This window comes from Monopterus albus, unplaced genomic scaffold (genome assembly GCF_001952655.1).
Source record: "Monopterus albus unplaced genomic scaffold, M_albus_1.0 scaffold97.1, whole genome shotgun sequence".
Classification (NCBI taxonomy): domain Eukaryota; kingdom Metazoa; phylum Chordata; class Actinopteri; order Synbranchiformes; family Synbranchidae; genus Monopterus; species Monopterus albus.
The window spans coordinates 1,229,691-1,245,217 of record NW_018127977.1 but is presented as its reverse complement, the minus strand read 5'-3'; the positions used below and the strand labels follow the sequence as shown (position 1 = coordinate 1,245,217).

Sequence of the window (15,527 nt, the reverse complement as noted above, 5' to 3'; positions counted from 1 at the left end):
GTGTATTACTTGTCTGGTGAAGAAGAGAATTACCTATGTAGAGATACTGCTTGCAGCCAATGATGCATGAAATTTTTTTGTATAAGATGATGTTATGGGGTAGGACTGGATAAGTCTGACTTCTTCCTACTCCATTCAAACATGTACTAGGTATAAGCAAACTGATTCTGAATCAGCATTGGTTGGATTTGTATAATTATGTGTGTGTTGATGTCGTTTGTTCTGCATGTTTGAAAGAATAAATCAAATCAAATCTGAAGCCACCAAGGACCACCAAAGACTGTCCAGGAGCTCACTGATGCCCTGATCCAGGTCTGGGAGGAGATCCCTCAGGACACCATCCACCAACTCATCAGGAGCATGCCCAGACATTGTTGGGAATGTATACAGGCACACAAGCACCATACACACTTCTGAGTTGCCATCATGAAATTCACACATCTTGGTTGAGCCTGTGATTTTGAATATAGTTGTTGACTTTGTTTCCACTGACCGTTGTTTTGCCATTTTGTTCTGAATAAATTACACAGTGTACATTAGTAAAGGGTTTCAACTTGAATAATTCACTCACCAAGATTTTATGTATAATTTAAGTGTTTCCTTAATTTTTTTGAGTAGTGTACAATATACCAGAACAGTAGGTTCTGGAAATTGATACGTCTATCTCCATTCACAGCTTTATTAATCTGCTCTTGTGAGAGTGTGTCTCTGCCATCACTTTATTCTGCTCTCATGACATCGTTTTTCATCCTGTCTAGAGAATTGCACATTGCTTTGCTTGGTCAGACTAATGGTGAAAGATTTCAGCTCTGGGCATTGTTTTCAAAAATACACTGTAATTTTTGTGACACCTTCCCACTATTCCTATTTGACACACAGCCCAGCAGCTGGAGTTGTTTCCTTAGTGTGTGTGATTCAGCCAAGTGGCTCTGATGCTCTGCTGGGGGAGCAGGAGACTAGAATTTTAAGCCTATCAATTCAAATCAGTGTTGTTTCATCTTAGTGTGATCATGGGTTATGTCATTTTTATGTTTTTGAGTTATTAGAAGCAGCAGAAATGTTAGACAGTCCTCTTTGGTGCATGAGTGTTTGTATGTTTCTCTGCTATGTGCGGTACAACACCAGGGGTCTTCTAAGCTTTGCTGTGTCAGTCTACATACATGTAAGCAGCATCATCTTCACTCCATTATTGCAGAGCTTTTGTTCACCACAACTGTCAGTCTCTCTTTTTATCTGTATGTAAAAAGAGTGTAAGGAGACAGGGTTGCAGAGCAGTTATCACCTCCACCAGAAAAGCTTGTTATCATATGAGTGTTGGTTAGGTGAAGGTTTTGGGGGATATAAAGGGTGTATTGTGGCATAGACAGATTTCCTTCTCAAACTACTGAGCACTTCTCTATTCCACTAGCAGGCAAGAGTTGGTGTTTTAACTGGTTTTTCACATAAGAGCTGTGCCAGTAGTCTGAGTGTATGCAGACCCTCTTATATAAAAGCTTGAAGATGTGTGGTTGTTGAGGTTTCACTTCCAGCTGTAATAGCACTGAGGCTTTTCCAGATGTAACACAATCTACACTGACCATAATTGCATCCCTATAGACACTGACAGATTATCGTGCTGTATTGAACTCATATTTGTATGTGGTTATCTGAATACTCTGAGGATCATAACCAGGCTAATATAAATCATTACAGATGGAGAGACAGGAGAGCAGTATGGGTCCTGTAATGTGTCATTCTGTAGGGGGTTATACTGTGTACTGTGTATCCTTCATATAAAGTACAAGATGTGAAAAAAGAAGTAATGGATTATTTCTCAATTAACTTCAAGTACTACTGAAAACACATTATATAAACAGTGACTGTGTCATTTTAAAAACAATGGCAGTATTACTGGAATCTACAGTATTTAGCAAGCTGGATGTCAGGAGCTATAGTTAAAGTCTGGGAAGTTTCAGTCTCCAAAGCTGACAGACCACCAGTGTCAATGACGCGCTGTGCTGCTACAAACAACTGCTCCCTGCTTCATGTAGCTGTCACAAGACATATGTAGTGTGTGTAATAATGCCTCTGCTGATATGTCTCTCATGATCCTGATAATCAGAAAAAAAGCTAAACATTGGGCCTAAGTCATTATCTAATCATGTTATTGTCCTGGAAAAGTAACTTCAAGACAAGTGACAAAAAGACTGTGGAGATGAAATCACAAACTCATCATCTGAGTTGCACAGCTACTTCAGTCAAAAACAACCCTAGAAGGACCTGACCTGATATTATGAAAGAAGAAGAAGAATGATATTGTACAACTACACAGCCTCGGTCACAACATCTGTTAGAGTGATGACTGACCGCAGACGTGACCAGATTATTAGACCAATCTATTGGGACTTAGAAAAAAATGGCAACCTGTCTGGTGGATGCTGGGCTGACCATGGCTCTAGTTTTCTCAAAATAACAGCTATTTTAAACTTGCCATCAATTACGTGTAAGCATCAATGCATACCTATGCAATGAAGGGGTTTATGAGTAAACGAAGGCTGCTGATGGTCGTACGTGCACATCTCCCAAATCTCAACTACGTGTTGTGCAAAGCTGCACATCCTGCTTTCATTAAAAACATTTGTACAGCTGTAAAACACTATCTAATTTAAAGTATATATACCTGTGTTTGTAGAACAAAACAGAAGAAAACAATAACAGACCATATTTTGTTCATTTTATTTCTGTAGGCTCAGCTGCATAAAGGTATATAAGTAAACAACTCCAAGACTTTGATACTGACAGTTCAGAAAGGAAAATACTGTGATTTTAGACAAAATAGAAAAAATAATAGGCCTACATTTTAATGTAATCACTTTAGATTTCCTGACTTAACGGTCTGTCTGTCTGTCTGTCTATAAGTGTCTTTCATCGTAAAATTTTGAAACAAAGGTGTTTCAGGAAAGAATGGATCAAAACTAATAAGATGCACGTTTAATATAGTTCCCCAATTTACACACACAAAATGGTGTTTTAAATCAGCCTATGAAATATATAATTACCAATAATTAAAACATGTAACTCATCAAATTAAAAAAGCCTTACTAAATAAAGTTTTATGAATTTAAATATTTAATTTCTGTAATATTGTCAGGTTTTTACATTTGCATTTTTAATGTGCGAAGGAAACTTTACTGAAGAAGGTACTGTTTTTACATTATTTGATTTTAATTGCAGTTGACTGTTATCCTGCACAGTTTTGTTTAAACCAAAAGCAATTAGTGGTTAACTTGTTTACAGTACATACATTGTCTGCTGTTCAGACACCACGTTCAGTATGCCACTTAGTATTTAGCACTTATTACCACTCTTGTGAGTATGCTACCTTTTAAAATTAAAAACCAGAGAAGGGTAAAAACATGCAGGGCTGACACTGATGTAAGCTAAGGACTACAGTTAATAAAACTGATAATGGATGTGTTAGATTTACAGTACAAGTTCAAATGATCATGCATTGACAATAATTAATACAGTAGTATTGGCAGTGAAGAAGCAGTGGAGGCCCCCAAATCAAATTTTGCTCAGGGCCCCACAAAGACTTGGGCCAGCCCTGTGAGGCTGTGACAGTTTGACAAAGAATTAGCAGATCTTATTCCACAGATCATGACCATCCTGTTTTGATACAGGCATAGGCCTAGTTACAATTTGCTATTTCAAATTTGCTGTGCAGTAGGGCTCTGCAGCTGGCGCCTTTGTTGCAGTTCCTATCAGTTGGCGATAGATGTCAGTAAAAAATATTGATTACTTCATGCATCTTCTTTTAGCTGTTTCATCAGAAAAGTGACCAGTTGTCCGCATTTATTATGAAGGCAGGTTCGTTTCCCTTTAATTTTGAACCTTAACGCCCTTAATTGACACCACAGGCTGCTCTGACCGAATTTATCTGTTTCCATATTTAAATTTATTGCGGGGCCCAAACACATGTGTGCGGAACAAGTACTGGACCTAGAGAGAGAGGGGGGGAGAGGGAGAGAGAGAGAGAGAGAGAGAGAGAGAGAGAGAGAGCAAATTAAAGAGTGTTATCAGCCACAGAAGGAGAGGGGAGCACACACACTGGGGAGGGTTTTTAAAATATCCCTTTTTATGGTTGTCGGATCATAAACACTCGAGGACATTAGAAACATGCGCCTATTGGGATTATCTCTTTTACTGTCGTATCTTCTCTACACCAACCTTGCCAACGACATCAGCCACAGCGACTATGAGGATTACTACGAGCAGGAGCAGATGGACGAGCCGGTAAGCTTGAGGAAAAACGACCAGAACTTGTTTGAAGTGAACCTGGGTGGTTTTGCGCGTAGCACGTTTCACCTGATCCTGCCAGTGAGGGCAGAGAGAGACCACCAGGGTCCTTCATGTGGTTTTAGAGGGACTCTTGATTTGTTAGTTCAATATTCCGTTATTGGCAAACACCTGATTACGTCTTCGGTATAAACTATGAAGGAACCAAACCAGAGTGGAGAGTAAACCCTCTTTCACTTGGGGATCCACCTGCTGAGGTTGGCATAAATCCTAATGATGTAAATTCATAGTGTAGGCTATATTAAGTTGGGTCTTTGTACAACATGGGCTACAATATTGCTACAATGAACACGGGCTTTAAAGATCACTGGTATTAAACCCAGTCTAAGCACAGACTGTGGCTGCTTCTACAAACCAGTATTCCTGTGTTAAAAGGGAACATCACCAGTTTAACCATGAAGTTCAGTTTACTCATCATCAGTATTTTTGTAAACTACAATAATTTTTAAGACAACTGATTCATCAGGGTTACCTCATTTCTCCATTATGACCTGGATGTGAGGACTGAGCATTTAGAAGACAGGTGGGTCGAGCTGCTACTGATTCAGTTTTGGTACTTGACCTATACACAAGAATAAAGTAGGATATCTTTGCTGCTTAGATTTTGATAAACTTTTTTTATTAGTTTTCTGAGATTCCCCAATTTTATGATAGCAAAATATTAAATTTCTTGAATGCTTCTTTAATTTGTTAAAGCCAAAGAACAGAACATACTGCAGACACAAACATGGTGCTTCATCAGTATGTAAAATCTGCAGCTGCTGAGAATAGACCATTTTTATGCATCAACAGGATGATAAATGAGATTTTATTGTAAGTGTGCTTTGTTCTGAATTATTAAAACCTTTGAACTGAAAATTACACTGCTATCCCCAGGAAATGTGTCAGTATCCCCTTGATGTGTTCATATATCTTGGGAAAATACACCAATGTGGCCAGAACCTGCTCAAACATGCACTTTATTTAGACCAGTGTGTCTGTTTACATAAATGTACACAAATCCCCCACAATGTACAGTAAATAAATGCCACTAAACTGACCTGACAGGGCCACTTTCTCCCTCTCACTCAATTTTTTCCAGTTATCTCTCTTCACTTCCCCTGGTGTGTGTGTGTGTGGCTTTGGACAAGTGAAAACAAAAGAGTGAGAGCTCACAAGCCAAAGCCAGATCTCTTTGAGTGTATTTGCTGAACTGATTATAGTCATCTGCTTTGGTGTGCAGGATATCATTAAAGGTTTAGGCCATGTTTTTTCTGCTGAGCCTCTGGATCTAATAGGTCAAGGACACAAAGAGGTACACATACACAGATGTCATGTATCACATTTTTAACTAGGCCTTTATTGGTAGGTAACACTGACATTAACTGTATTTTATTTAATGGTTATTAGACATCTGCAAAGTGCTATATTATTAGTTTAACTGATAAACCATTCAAACATACTTTTCTTTAATGTAATGCCAGCACAGCAGATTTGAATGGAGCTGAACTAACTGAGAAACTAGATGAGAAAGGAAGGGAAGCAGTGAAAGAGGGAGAGAGAGTGAGAAAGAGAGAGAGCAGTTTTCCAAGGGGGAGGATTAGCCTGAGAAAGAGCCAGTGAATGCAGGTGTCACGGGGTCAAGTGTGTGTGTGGCGTGGCTTCCACAGACTCAGGGCTAGGGTAAGGGGGGATAAGTGCTAAGTAGTAACATGCAGCCATTTGATCACAGTGGACTCTTAATTGGAATGATGAGCTTCTCTCAGCTCCTGTGTTCAACCTTTAACACCTTCTTAGAACCCTGTTCTGAGGATTTTAATTAACAACTCATACCAGCTCATCTCTGCTCTTAGGGTAAAAACAAAAAAAATATATAATACACATGGGTAGGAAAGGGTTTTCAATCTTCATACTTACTTGTATAAAGCTTCAGATGAGTGGTCAATTCTATTTTGTTCTGCTCAGTGGAGAAAAGTATGAGGGTTTAAGACAGTGAGTGAAGTATAAAGTGTATATTTTACACATCAGTCCTTGTTTACAAGTGTCCATGGAAGTACTACTGCATATGTGAAGAACAGTTTCTTTAAAGACCCACTCTGCTTAAAGATGTTTATTCTTATTTTCATAACCCATAAATATCATCCCTCCACTATACTGACTGTTGTAGGTGCAGACTGTAGTTTGTTATTAATGGGCTGTTTTCACATTCCTCTGCTGAAGGGGGTGGATTTTGTTTGAAAGAGGCTCCAGCAGACTGAATTTGTGACACCACAACTTCGGACAGCCAAATTTGGTTCATGGGTGAAGTTGTATCTGTTGACAGCAAATGTTCTGGAAGTCACATGGTCTGAACATTAACTGGATATGATTACTATTTAGCTAACATTATGAGATGGTGTGAGACACGTAGCATTATTAATAGCTAGTTAGCTATGGTTTTGGCTTCTGGTAGCAGTATGAGTGTTCATTAGCTAGCTGCTAATAACGCAAGCTCTCAGTCTTCTGTTAACATTACTAGCCCTTTCATGCATAGTGATCACTACAGTGGACAGCTATTTAAAAGCAGTTTTTTTGTTTGTGCTTGGGTTCTGATTGGATAGTTGTATATTTTCCACTTCAGTGGACGCTAGTGTGTCATTCCATACTCTGCCACCCACTGCTCAGCCAGTTCTTATACCCAAGATAGCCAACGGAAAGTCAGAAAGGCTGCCTAGCTTAGGAATATCTTGCCAATCATTTTATAGGAGGAGACCCTTGGAGGTAAAAAAAAAAAACATATTGTTAAATTTTCCAAGTATTGATTTTATCTTGGGAGGAAATTACAATGAATCGTCTATCCACTAAATTGCACATCATGCATCGCTGGTTTTATTGAAGATAATATAGTTGCAGTAATTTCCAAGCTGTAAATCAATTTATTTATGCTATTAGAATGTAATTAGCAGTTTTTGTAACAAAAACATTATTTTGTGCAGATAAGTTCTATTATGTGAGTAACAGATAATGTCTCTATATTTTGTAGAGGTCAAGTGCCGAGCGTGATAGAAAGGCCTACAGGATAGTGGAGCAAATTCCATCTGAGTGAAATGAGGATGATACCAGTAGCAGTGATGATGAATTGCTGCCAGAAAAAGAAGGATTAGCCAGTGCTAGTAGTAGTGACAGTGAAGCTGAGGATTCTGAGGGAGTTGAGGATGAGGATGCACCACCTAAAACAGCTCAAGAACAGGAAAAAGAAGTAATGTCTGGAAAACTAAAGACAACCAGTTTGAGGGAGACTTGCCTCCTTTTATAGGACAGTGCAGTGTAAATGTCTAACGGAACCAGTTGATTTCATGTATATATTGCCAGAAGATAAGATAGATAATCTTTTATTGTCATTGTAACATGTACAACAAAATTTTAGAGTGACCTCCAGTCGGTACAGTGATAGAAAAAACCAAACAACATATGAAATAAGACCATATAAAAAACTTAACTGCTAGAAAAATGAAATAAACAACAGACCTCTCATGCCACCCTCACACACACAGGCATATTATATTTTAGCAGCATTGAGTGTGGTAACTGCTGTTGGGTAAAAACTTTTCTTGAATCTAGTGGTCCTTGATTTGATTGCTCTGAACCATCTACCTGATGGCAGCAGTTCAAAGAGTGAACGTCCTGGGTGTGAAGTGTCCTTAATGATGTTCTGGGCTTGAGGCAGCAGGAACTGTGTAGTTCTTCCAGAGTAAGGAGAGGGTGGCCAGTGATCTCCTGGGCCGTATTAATGACCCTCTGGAGCATTTTCCTCTGAGCCACTGTGCTGCTGCTATACCATACACGTATACAGTATGTATATGTGTATGGTATAGCAATGGAGCACCGATAGAAGGACACCAGCAGTCTCTGGCAGATGTTGTTCTTCCTGAGCACCCGTAGGAAGTACAGTCTCTACTGGGCCTTTTTAAGCAGTCCAGAGGTATTCACACCCCAGGTCAGATCCTCCTCAATATGGACTCCCAGAAAGCAGAAGGCCGGCACCCTCTCCACACGGTCCCCGCTGATATACAGTGGCAAGATGTTGGTTTTCTTCCTCCTGAAGTCGACAATGACCTCTTTAGTCCTTGAGGTATTAAGGAGCAGATTGTTCTCTCTGCACCACACTATCAGCCTCTCCATCTCATCCTTGTAGGTAGTCTCATCCCCCCCAGAGATAAGCCCCACCACCATGGTGTCATCATCAAACTCTACAATGGTTTTGCTGTGGTGGGCAGGGGTGCAGTTTTGGGTGTACAGGGTGTAGAGCAGGGGGCTCAGCACACAGCCTTCTGGTGAGCCAGTCCTGAGGCTAAGAGCCATGGATGTGTATGGGCCCACTCTCACCCTCTGGCTGAATCCAGACAGGAAGCTCTTAATCCATATGCAGGTGGAATATGGAATTCCCAGGGCCACCAGCTTGTCCACCAGTTTGTGGGGGAGGATGGTGTTATAATCCACATACAGCATCCTCTGTGGAACTATTTGTCCTGTATGCAGACTGGTGTGGGTCAGATGTTGGTGGGAGGAATATTCCTAGGAATATTTATTCTTAGGAATAAATATGGTCATGTCATACCTCAGGTACCCAAGGTTAAGAATGTACTGGTCGTCAGAGGAAGGGGTCTATCTTGATTTGATAGCAAATGCCATGCCAGTCAACAGATTTGAGCAGATTCTGATGTACATTCATGTACTTGAGAAAACGTTCCATTCAGCAATTGATTGTGAAGAATTTCAATCAATTGATGAGCAGATTATTCCCTTCAAAGGCCACCTCAAGCAAGATATTAAAACAAATAAAATAAAACAAACCTTGGGGTGCAAAAGTTTGGGTCAGAGCAGGGGCCTCTGGATACATGTACAGATTTGAAGTATATCAGGGTTCATCGAAAACCTGGTCAGATCAGTGAATTGGGAATGGCTACAGATGTAGTCATACACCCTGGGTGCTTTGCCAATTTTCCTAGAAGATAGACTTGGTGAACTGATGCACAAGATGATACAGCTGAAGTCCATCTAAAATCGTGTTCAGAGAGCCAATATTTTTGGTTGAATATGTTTACTGAATAATATACAGGTCAACAAGGGGCAGTAGGGAGGGGATGAGAAGTCAAAAGCTGGTGACGAAATGAGGGATGAAGGGAAGGAGGGAGTTAGGAAGAGGAGTGAGGTTCAGTGATTCTGCAATGCATAGAACAGTGTTAGAAACTGTTAAAATATATAAACACACTAGTAACAAAATTTGAAATATCATTTCTTAGTTTTCACATATAATTGTTTCTCTGTTTTGTGAAAGTCTTTCTTCAGTTAAAAACTCAAACGCATTCAGTCCACCTGAGTGGACAAATGAAGAACTTCTTGAAAACTGCAAGTTCAAAAAAAAAAAAGAAAAGTTGCCCAGAGAGTAATCAAAACACTGAGGAAAAAAATCTTGACACTGCTTTCATAATTCATGTATGAAAGGGCTAGATTAGGTTTTGGATCAGCTGAAGTGAAGAGAGTGAAGACCACAGGCGTGCACGGGGAGGGGGGTGCTGTAGTACCCACTAGTGGTGGCTGCAAGTGGTAGTATCTTATACTCAGCAATTAAAGATAAAAAATAATAATAAAAACCAAAATGAAAAAAAAACAAGTTTAAATTGTAGGCATAGTGGTTTGAAACTGAAGAATATGCTGTTTTAAGTTATTTATTGAGGAAATGATTTGTTGAGAAAACTCCTCCTCCTCAGTGGAACTTTTCACAGTAACAACTGTAAACAACAGCAAGCAATGATGATCCAATTTTTCTTCTTTGAATTAAGTAACATTATTTCAAAGAAGACCAAAATGCACTTTGAACATAGAGAAAAACAACATTGCTAATGCCAAAGCCAAAGTAGTTACAATGATTAATGTTAGCAACAGCACCAGAGCAGAGCCAGTCATGGAGAAAGCATTAGGGTCTCTGGGGATCAGCAGACCACTGCACCTGTCTGTGTTGGAACTACTGGGCTCAGGGGAGACGGGGATGAAGATCACCCTCAAGTCTTCAGATGCAAATGTTGAACGCATCTCTTCATGCTATGAGTTAGTTACATGCTAATACTTTTGTTTGGTCCTGATGAAGTAAATGTCATGAATGAGAATGTGGATCGTAACTAAGATCACGTTTATGTCGTGAATAAAATTCTAACTAAATGAAGCTTAAACAATAATTTTAGAAAACATCTGAACATATAGCATGCGAAACATTAGAGAGAATTTTGACTTTCATTTTATGTATGGCAATATACATTATATACATGCATATTATAAACATTTGCACGCTCAGCTGCCGAACAGATAGCCACGTACTGTAATCTGATATAGATATTCCTGGTCCCCAGAGGACAATTCCTAACAATTATCAAGTGTCACAAAAAGTCTGCTTATATACAAAACCCTGTGATGAAGGATTTATGTATTGAATGCTCCATGAACTCCTTTCTAGCACTGTCCTCTAGGCAAAATATCAGATTAGCATCAGACACTAGTAGCCTTTCAAAATGTTTGTATTGTGAAGCATAATGAATATTACAGTCTCCCCAAGCTGCTTGTGGGCCCTTACAGGGTCTTGTCAAAAGGATATTTATTGGAAAATGAATCAGTACTATGCAAGGTGTCGTGTGCAGTCCATAAATCTAAAATCATGTTAGTTTCACTCCAGTAATATCAACATCAGTTCTGGCCTGGAAGAGCCCAAGTTTGAGTTGTGACAAGGACTGATGGCGCTGTATAGATGGGTGACAAATGAAAAGAAAACCCAACATAAAATGTCTTAATAAAAGACTGGACCTCTCTGCTGCAGAGATCAACACCATTCTTCCAAAAAAATAATCCCTCATGGTGTTTTGATGGTGGTGGAGGAGACACTGCCTAACACATTGCTCCAAAATCTTCCACAGGTGTTCAACTGGATTGAGATCTGGTGACTGTGAAGGCCATAGCATTAGATTCACATTATTTGCATACTTATAAAACCTGTTCAGTGACCCTTTTGTGTCCTGTGGATGGGTGCATTGTCATCCTGGAAGAGAGGACTCCCACCAGGATAAAGGTGATCACTCAGAACAGCTTTGTATTCATTTGCAGTGATGCTTTGCACTAAGGGGACAAGTGGGCCCAAAATATGCCAGCACCGGCTTTCATTGTTTCAACACTCATTTATTCAGGCTTTTCCTTTAATTTGTCACCCGTCCATATGTAACACATCAACATGCACAATGCTCTACATGGTTCAGCTGAGATCCTCCCTGACTCATTTGACTTACTACATTTGGCTTGTTGTGGAGGAAAAATCCTCAGTCAGCCTCTCCAGTGAACCCTGTTGTGTGCCATTTGTCTTCATGACTTTCCTAGCAGCTCTGTGTTTTTATTGGCTTCCTATGTCCAGTTTTCCTTTTGACCTGCAAGATCTGAAATTTTTTTTGTTTCATTGCTTTGGGGCTTTTCTGAAGGTAAGCCCTATCAACCTACCGCTCCTGCACCAAACTGTTAGTGGGTAACAATAGGACTCTATAGAAAGCCTTGCCTGGAGACCCAGATGAAAGGGCTTTTACCACACATGGAAATGCAGTGAGTGCCAAAAAGTTTGGACAAACATAGCAAAGAACTGAAATATTAATTTGTTCGCATTTGTTGTTATTGGCAACTTACTGGTCTTACTGAAATTACAATGATGTTTGAAGAGTGCTGATCTCAGTACACCTTTTGTAGACACTTCCAGCTTAAGTTTGAGTCTTGTTCAATTCAAAGCAATATTTTTAAAGTCTTGTTGAAGACCTTAATCTGCCTCTTGCAATTATCCATGCACCATCTCTACAACCACCTTTGCGCTCATATTGCTGTATTGTCAGCCTTGCAGGATTTCCCATTGCAATCTGACCCTAGAGTGGAGAAGCCTCTGAACAATACTGGCAGGGATATACAGCACTTGTGTTATTTCTTGTAATTACTTTTTCATCACATTTTCAAAATATGGTGACTTTTCTGGAGGAGACAGATGCAGATAGAAGAGTCAAAAAGCTGCGCATAGTCAGCATGACCACAGACTGTGTTGTTACCATTTTCAATAGGTCCAGCAACTTATTTTCATTAACCTATATATTTTTTGTGAAAGGTAATGCATGCAAATGCAGTGAAGTAGAATTACTCTGAAAAAGCCAATGGGGACTTGAACCCTAAGACAGAACACAAACTGTGACCTTTGGTGTCAACTTTATGCCTTGTTAGTAAAGGGTCTTGCCACAACCATATACTTTATTTTTTTAAAACCCAATGCAAATTAAGTATATGAAAATATAATATACATTTTTAATTGCTTGTTTTTTTTGCTTGCTTGCTACACAGGGGCAGCACAAAAGGCTTTTATTATGGGGAGCTTGTTAGCAAACAATTACCTACTGCATATTTTCAGCAAGCACAACTAATTTTAAGTTAAGATTCTCCTCAGATCAGTCAAATAAAAACCCCTTGTTGTGCTACCAGGAAAAATACAATAATGATCTGGCAAGCAATTTTTTTTCTGTCTTCTTACTATTCATTGAATAGAAAGTCACTTTTGGCTTTTCCCGTTTAGGGCCACCACGGCAAATCGCCACATTAACGACTTGCATGTTGACATTTGGCACGTGTTTTACGCCAGATGCCCTTCTTGACGCAACCTAGATTTGAACCCGGGGCACCGTGGTGAGGGCGTTGTTCCTTAACCAGTAGCCTACCAGTGACCCTAATATTTATTGAAAATTATTTAATATTCATTCACTGAATGAAAGAATATCCATTAGACTATATACATAGGTAAATAACTGTCTCAAATGAACATTCAGTGCTTTTTCAGATCAGATATTATAAAGCAGGCAAGAGAATTTTCTCTCTGATTGAACTACTGTGAAAAAGGGTGGGTGAGAACTAAATGGTAGAGTTGCAGGTGTAATGAGGTGGGGGCAACTGTAGAGTCAGGTGATAATTCTTTATCAGCACAATCAAACTTACAGAAAAATACACTAAAAGGAGTAAGTAGAATGTAAAGAAATATACATAATTAACATATGAATGAGATCTCGTGCCAAGAGCTCTTGCGATATTAAAATGTCACGATATTTCTCGTTGAGGTGAAAATCTGTCTTGCGATATCAGGACATAACAGAACTAAGCGAGCATGACGGAGTGTGATGGTATGTTCACATTAGTTCAGGAAAACATAACTCTCTAATGTGTTTTAACGCATGGGGCTGCATTGGTCAGAGGTGAGGGGTTGCAGGGGGAGTGTTGTAGGCATGATATGGCCATGTTGTGACAAGTCAACATGAGTGGCTTCATTCATGTTTCTAGCCCATGAGTTTCCATTGTGTTTTGGTTAGCCATGCTGCTGATGTAGCCTACTCTACCTTAGCATCAGTTATACCACCATTGTGTCGGCATTGATAGATAAAAAAAACACTGTTTAACAACCAGTACTAATGACAATGCATGGCATGCCATTATGGTGTGTTAATTGTGGCCCAAATTCAACAATGAATAGCAGTGAATGCTCATGCTAACAAGGTCAACAAAAGAGTCTTCTTCCTGTGCATCACCTTCGTCCACGTCCTCATTGTCCCCATATGTGATTGGTCAACAGAGCGCTTTTGCCAGGTGATGCCACCCTCCAGTGCAGTGAGGATGGAAATGGCACAGAAGGTCACACACGGCTTCAGTTATAATTTAGAAGCTGGGGCGTAGTTCATACACAGTTCTATAGTCTGAAGAGACTCATGTGAAATCATAAAGGAGAGAAGCCAGTCAGTTGAGTTTGTGGCAAAACCTTTCACAGTGCTGCATATTGTTGACTTTTACTGCATATAATATCTCATACTCAGAAAGTAGAACTGAAATGACATTCATTACAAGATGATTAGTTAAAACATTTCAAAGTGCACCTGCAGTGTTTTGCATTTTCTGTCTTTCAGTCCAATAAAAGCCTTTTCCAGTCATATGCTGTATATAGAGTTCTCAAAAATTGTGTTAAAATCTTGTCTCATTCTCGTGAACCCAATATCATGTATCGTCTCGTCTTGTGAGCCAAGCATGCAGCTGAGTTCACTGTCACATCACAATCTCTGCCATCACAGTCTGGGATCAAGATAATCCTGATTGGCTTTCATCCGGCTGCTGCTGCCTAGAGTAGATCTTTCCCCAGCTCTGGGTTGTCCCCTCACTGGGCTCTTTCAGTCGATGTCTCACACAATGAGGTGTAATGAGTGACAGTTCTCAGCCACTAACCCAGGGCTTTGTCTCCATATGTGCTTGTGTTCTCAGCAGCACAGCCATGCGATTTGGCAACAAGGAGGCTCACATACAGTCAACAGCCTTTCCACCACTCACAATAGTGAACAAGCTTTGTAAAAGTTCAGTAATTCAAATAATAATAGGTATCAGCACCACAATGTAATCAAGTGCGTCATGGACCGTACTGCAACTCTCCAAAAACTGTCATCAGAAACCATTGTTTACTTTTTGAGTTATGCTGTTAACACACAAACCAACAAACCCATAAATAAACAAACACTGGCAAAAACATAGTCCCCGCCCTAGTGTGCTGTGACAACTAATCACTTGTTTATAGCTGAGGTAAATGATTGGAAAGCAATGGTTTCCAGGAAGATATGAAAACACAATGTAAAACACTATAGAATGATTTGACAATTGTTTTGCAATAAATGGCTGTGGCGGCTGTGGCTCAGGAGGTAGAGTGGTCATTTCCCAGTGGTACAGACACCCAACCTCTGGTGGCTGACAGCGCTGCCATCAGTAAGAAAGTTTCCACATGGGGATAAATAAAGTGTAGTTAACACATTATGCGTAGTAAAGAGCAAAAATCATGCACCTGTAAAGGAAGACTTTTTGCATGTGCTAATTTCCATCAGTTTTCCTTTGACTAAGAAAGAAAGTCACTTTTGGCTTTTCCCGTTTAGGAGTCGTCACACTGACGACTCACATGTTGACATTTGGCATGTGTTTTATGTCAGATGCCTTTCCTGACGCAACCCTGATTCTAACATGGGGCACAGCGCTCTCACCGCTGCGCCTGAACCACTAGCCTATGGCTAGTTTTTCTTTGACTAATGATCTATAAATCTGAGCAATAGACACTAATGCTATTGGTGTTATCATACAACAGCAGGTTTTTA

The 15,527-nt window shown here is 39.8% G+C and overlaps 1 protein-coding gene across 2 annotated transcripts in view; it reads left to right on the top strand.

Annotated features, from left to right (window-relative positions):
- The first annotated feature begins 4,048 nt into the window (after nucleotides 1-4,048).
- vegfc (vascular endothelial growth factor c) overlaps nucleotides 4,049-15,527 on the top strand; it is a 75,371-nt gene continuing 63,892 nt past the window's right edge. For both annotated transcript variants that reach the window (XM_020609013.1, XM_020609012.1), the window contains exon 1: nucleotides 4,049-4,275. In XM_020609013.1, the coding sequence (XP_020464669.1) occupies nucleotides 4,159-4,275 (117 nt within the window). In that variant the 5' untranslated portion in view covers nucleotides 4,049-4,158. The remainder of the gene's footprint in view (nucleotides 4,276-15,527) is intronic.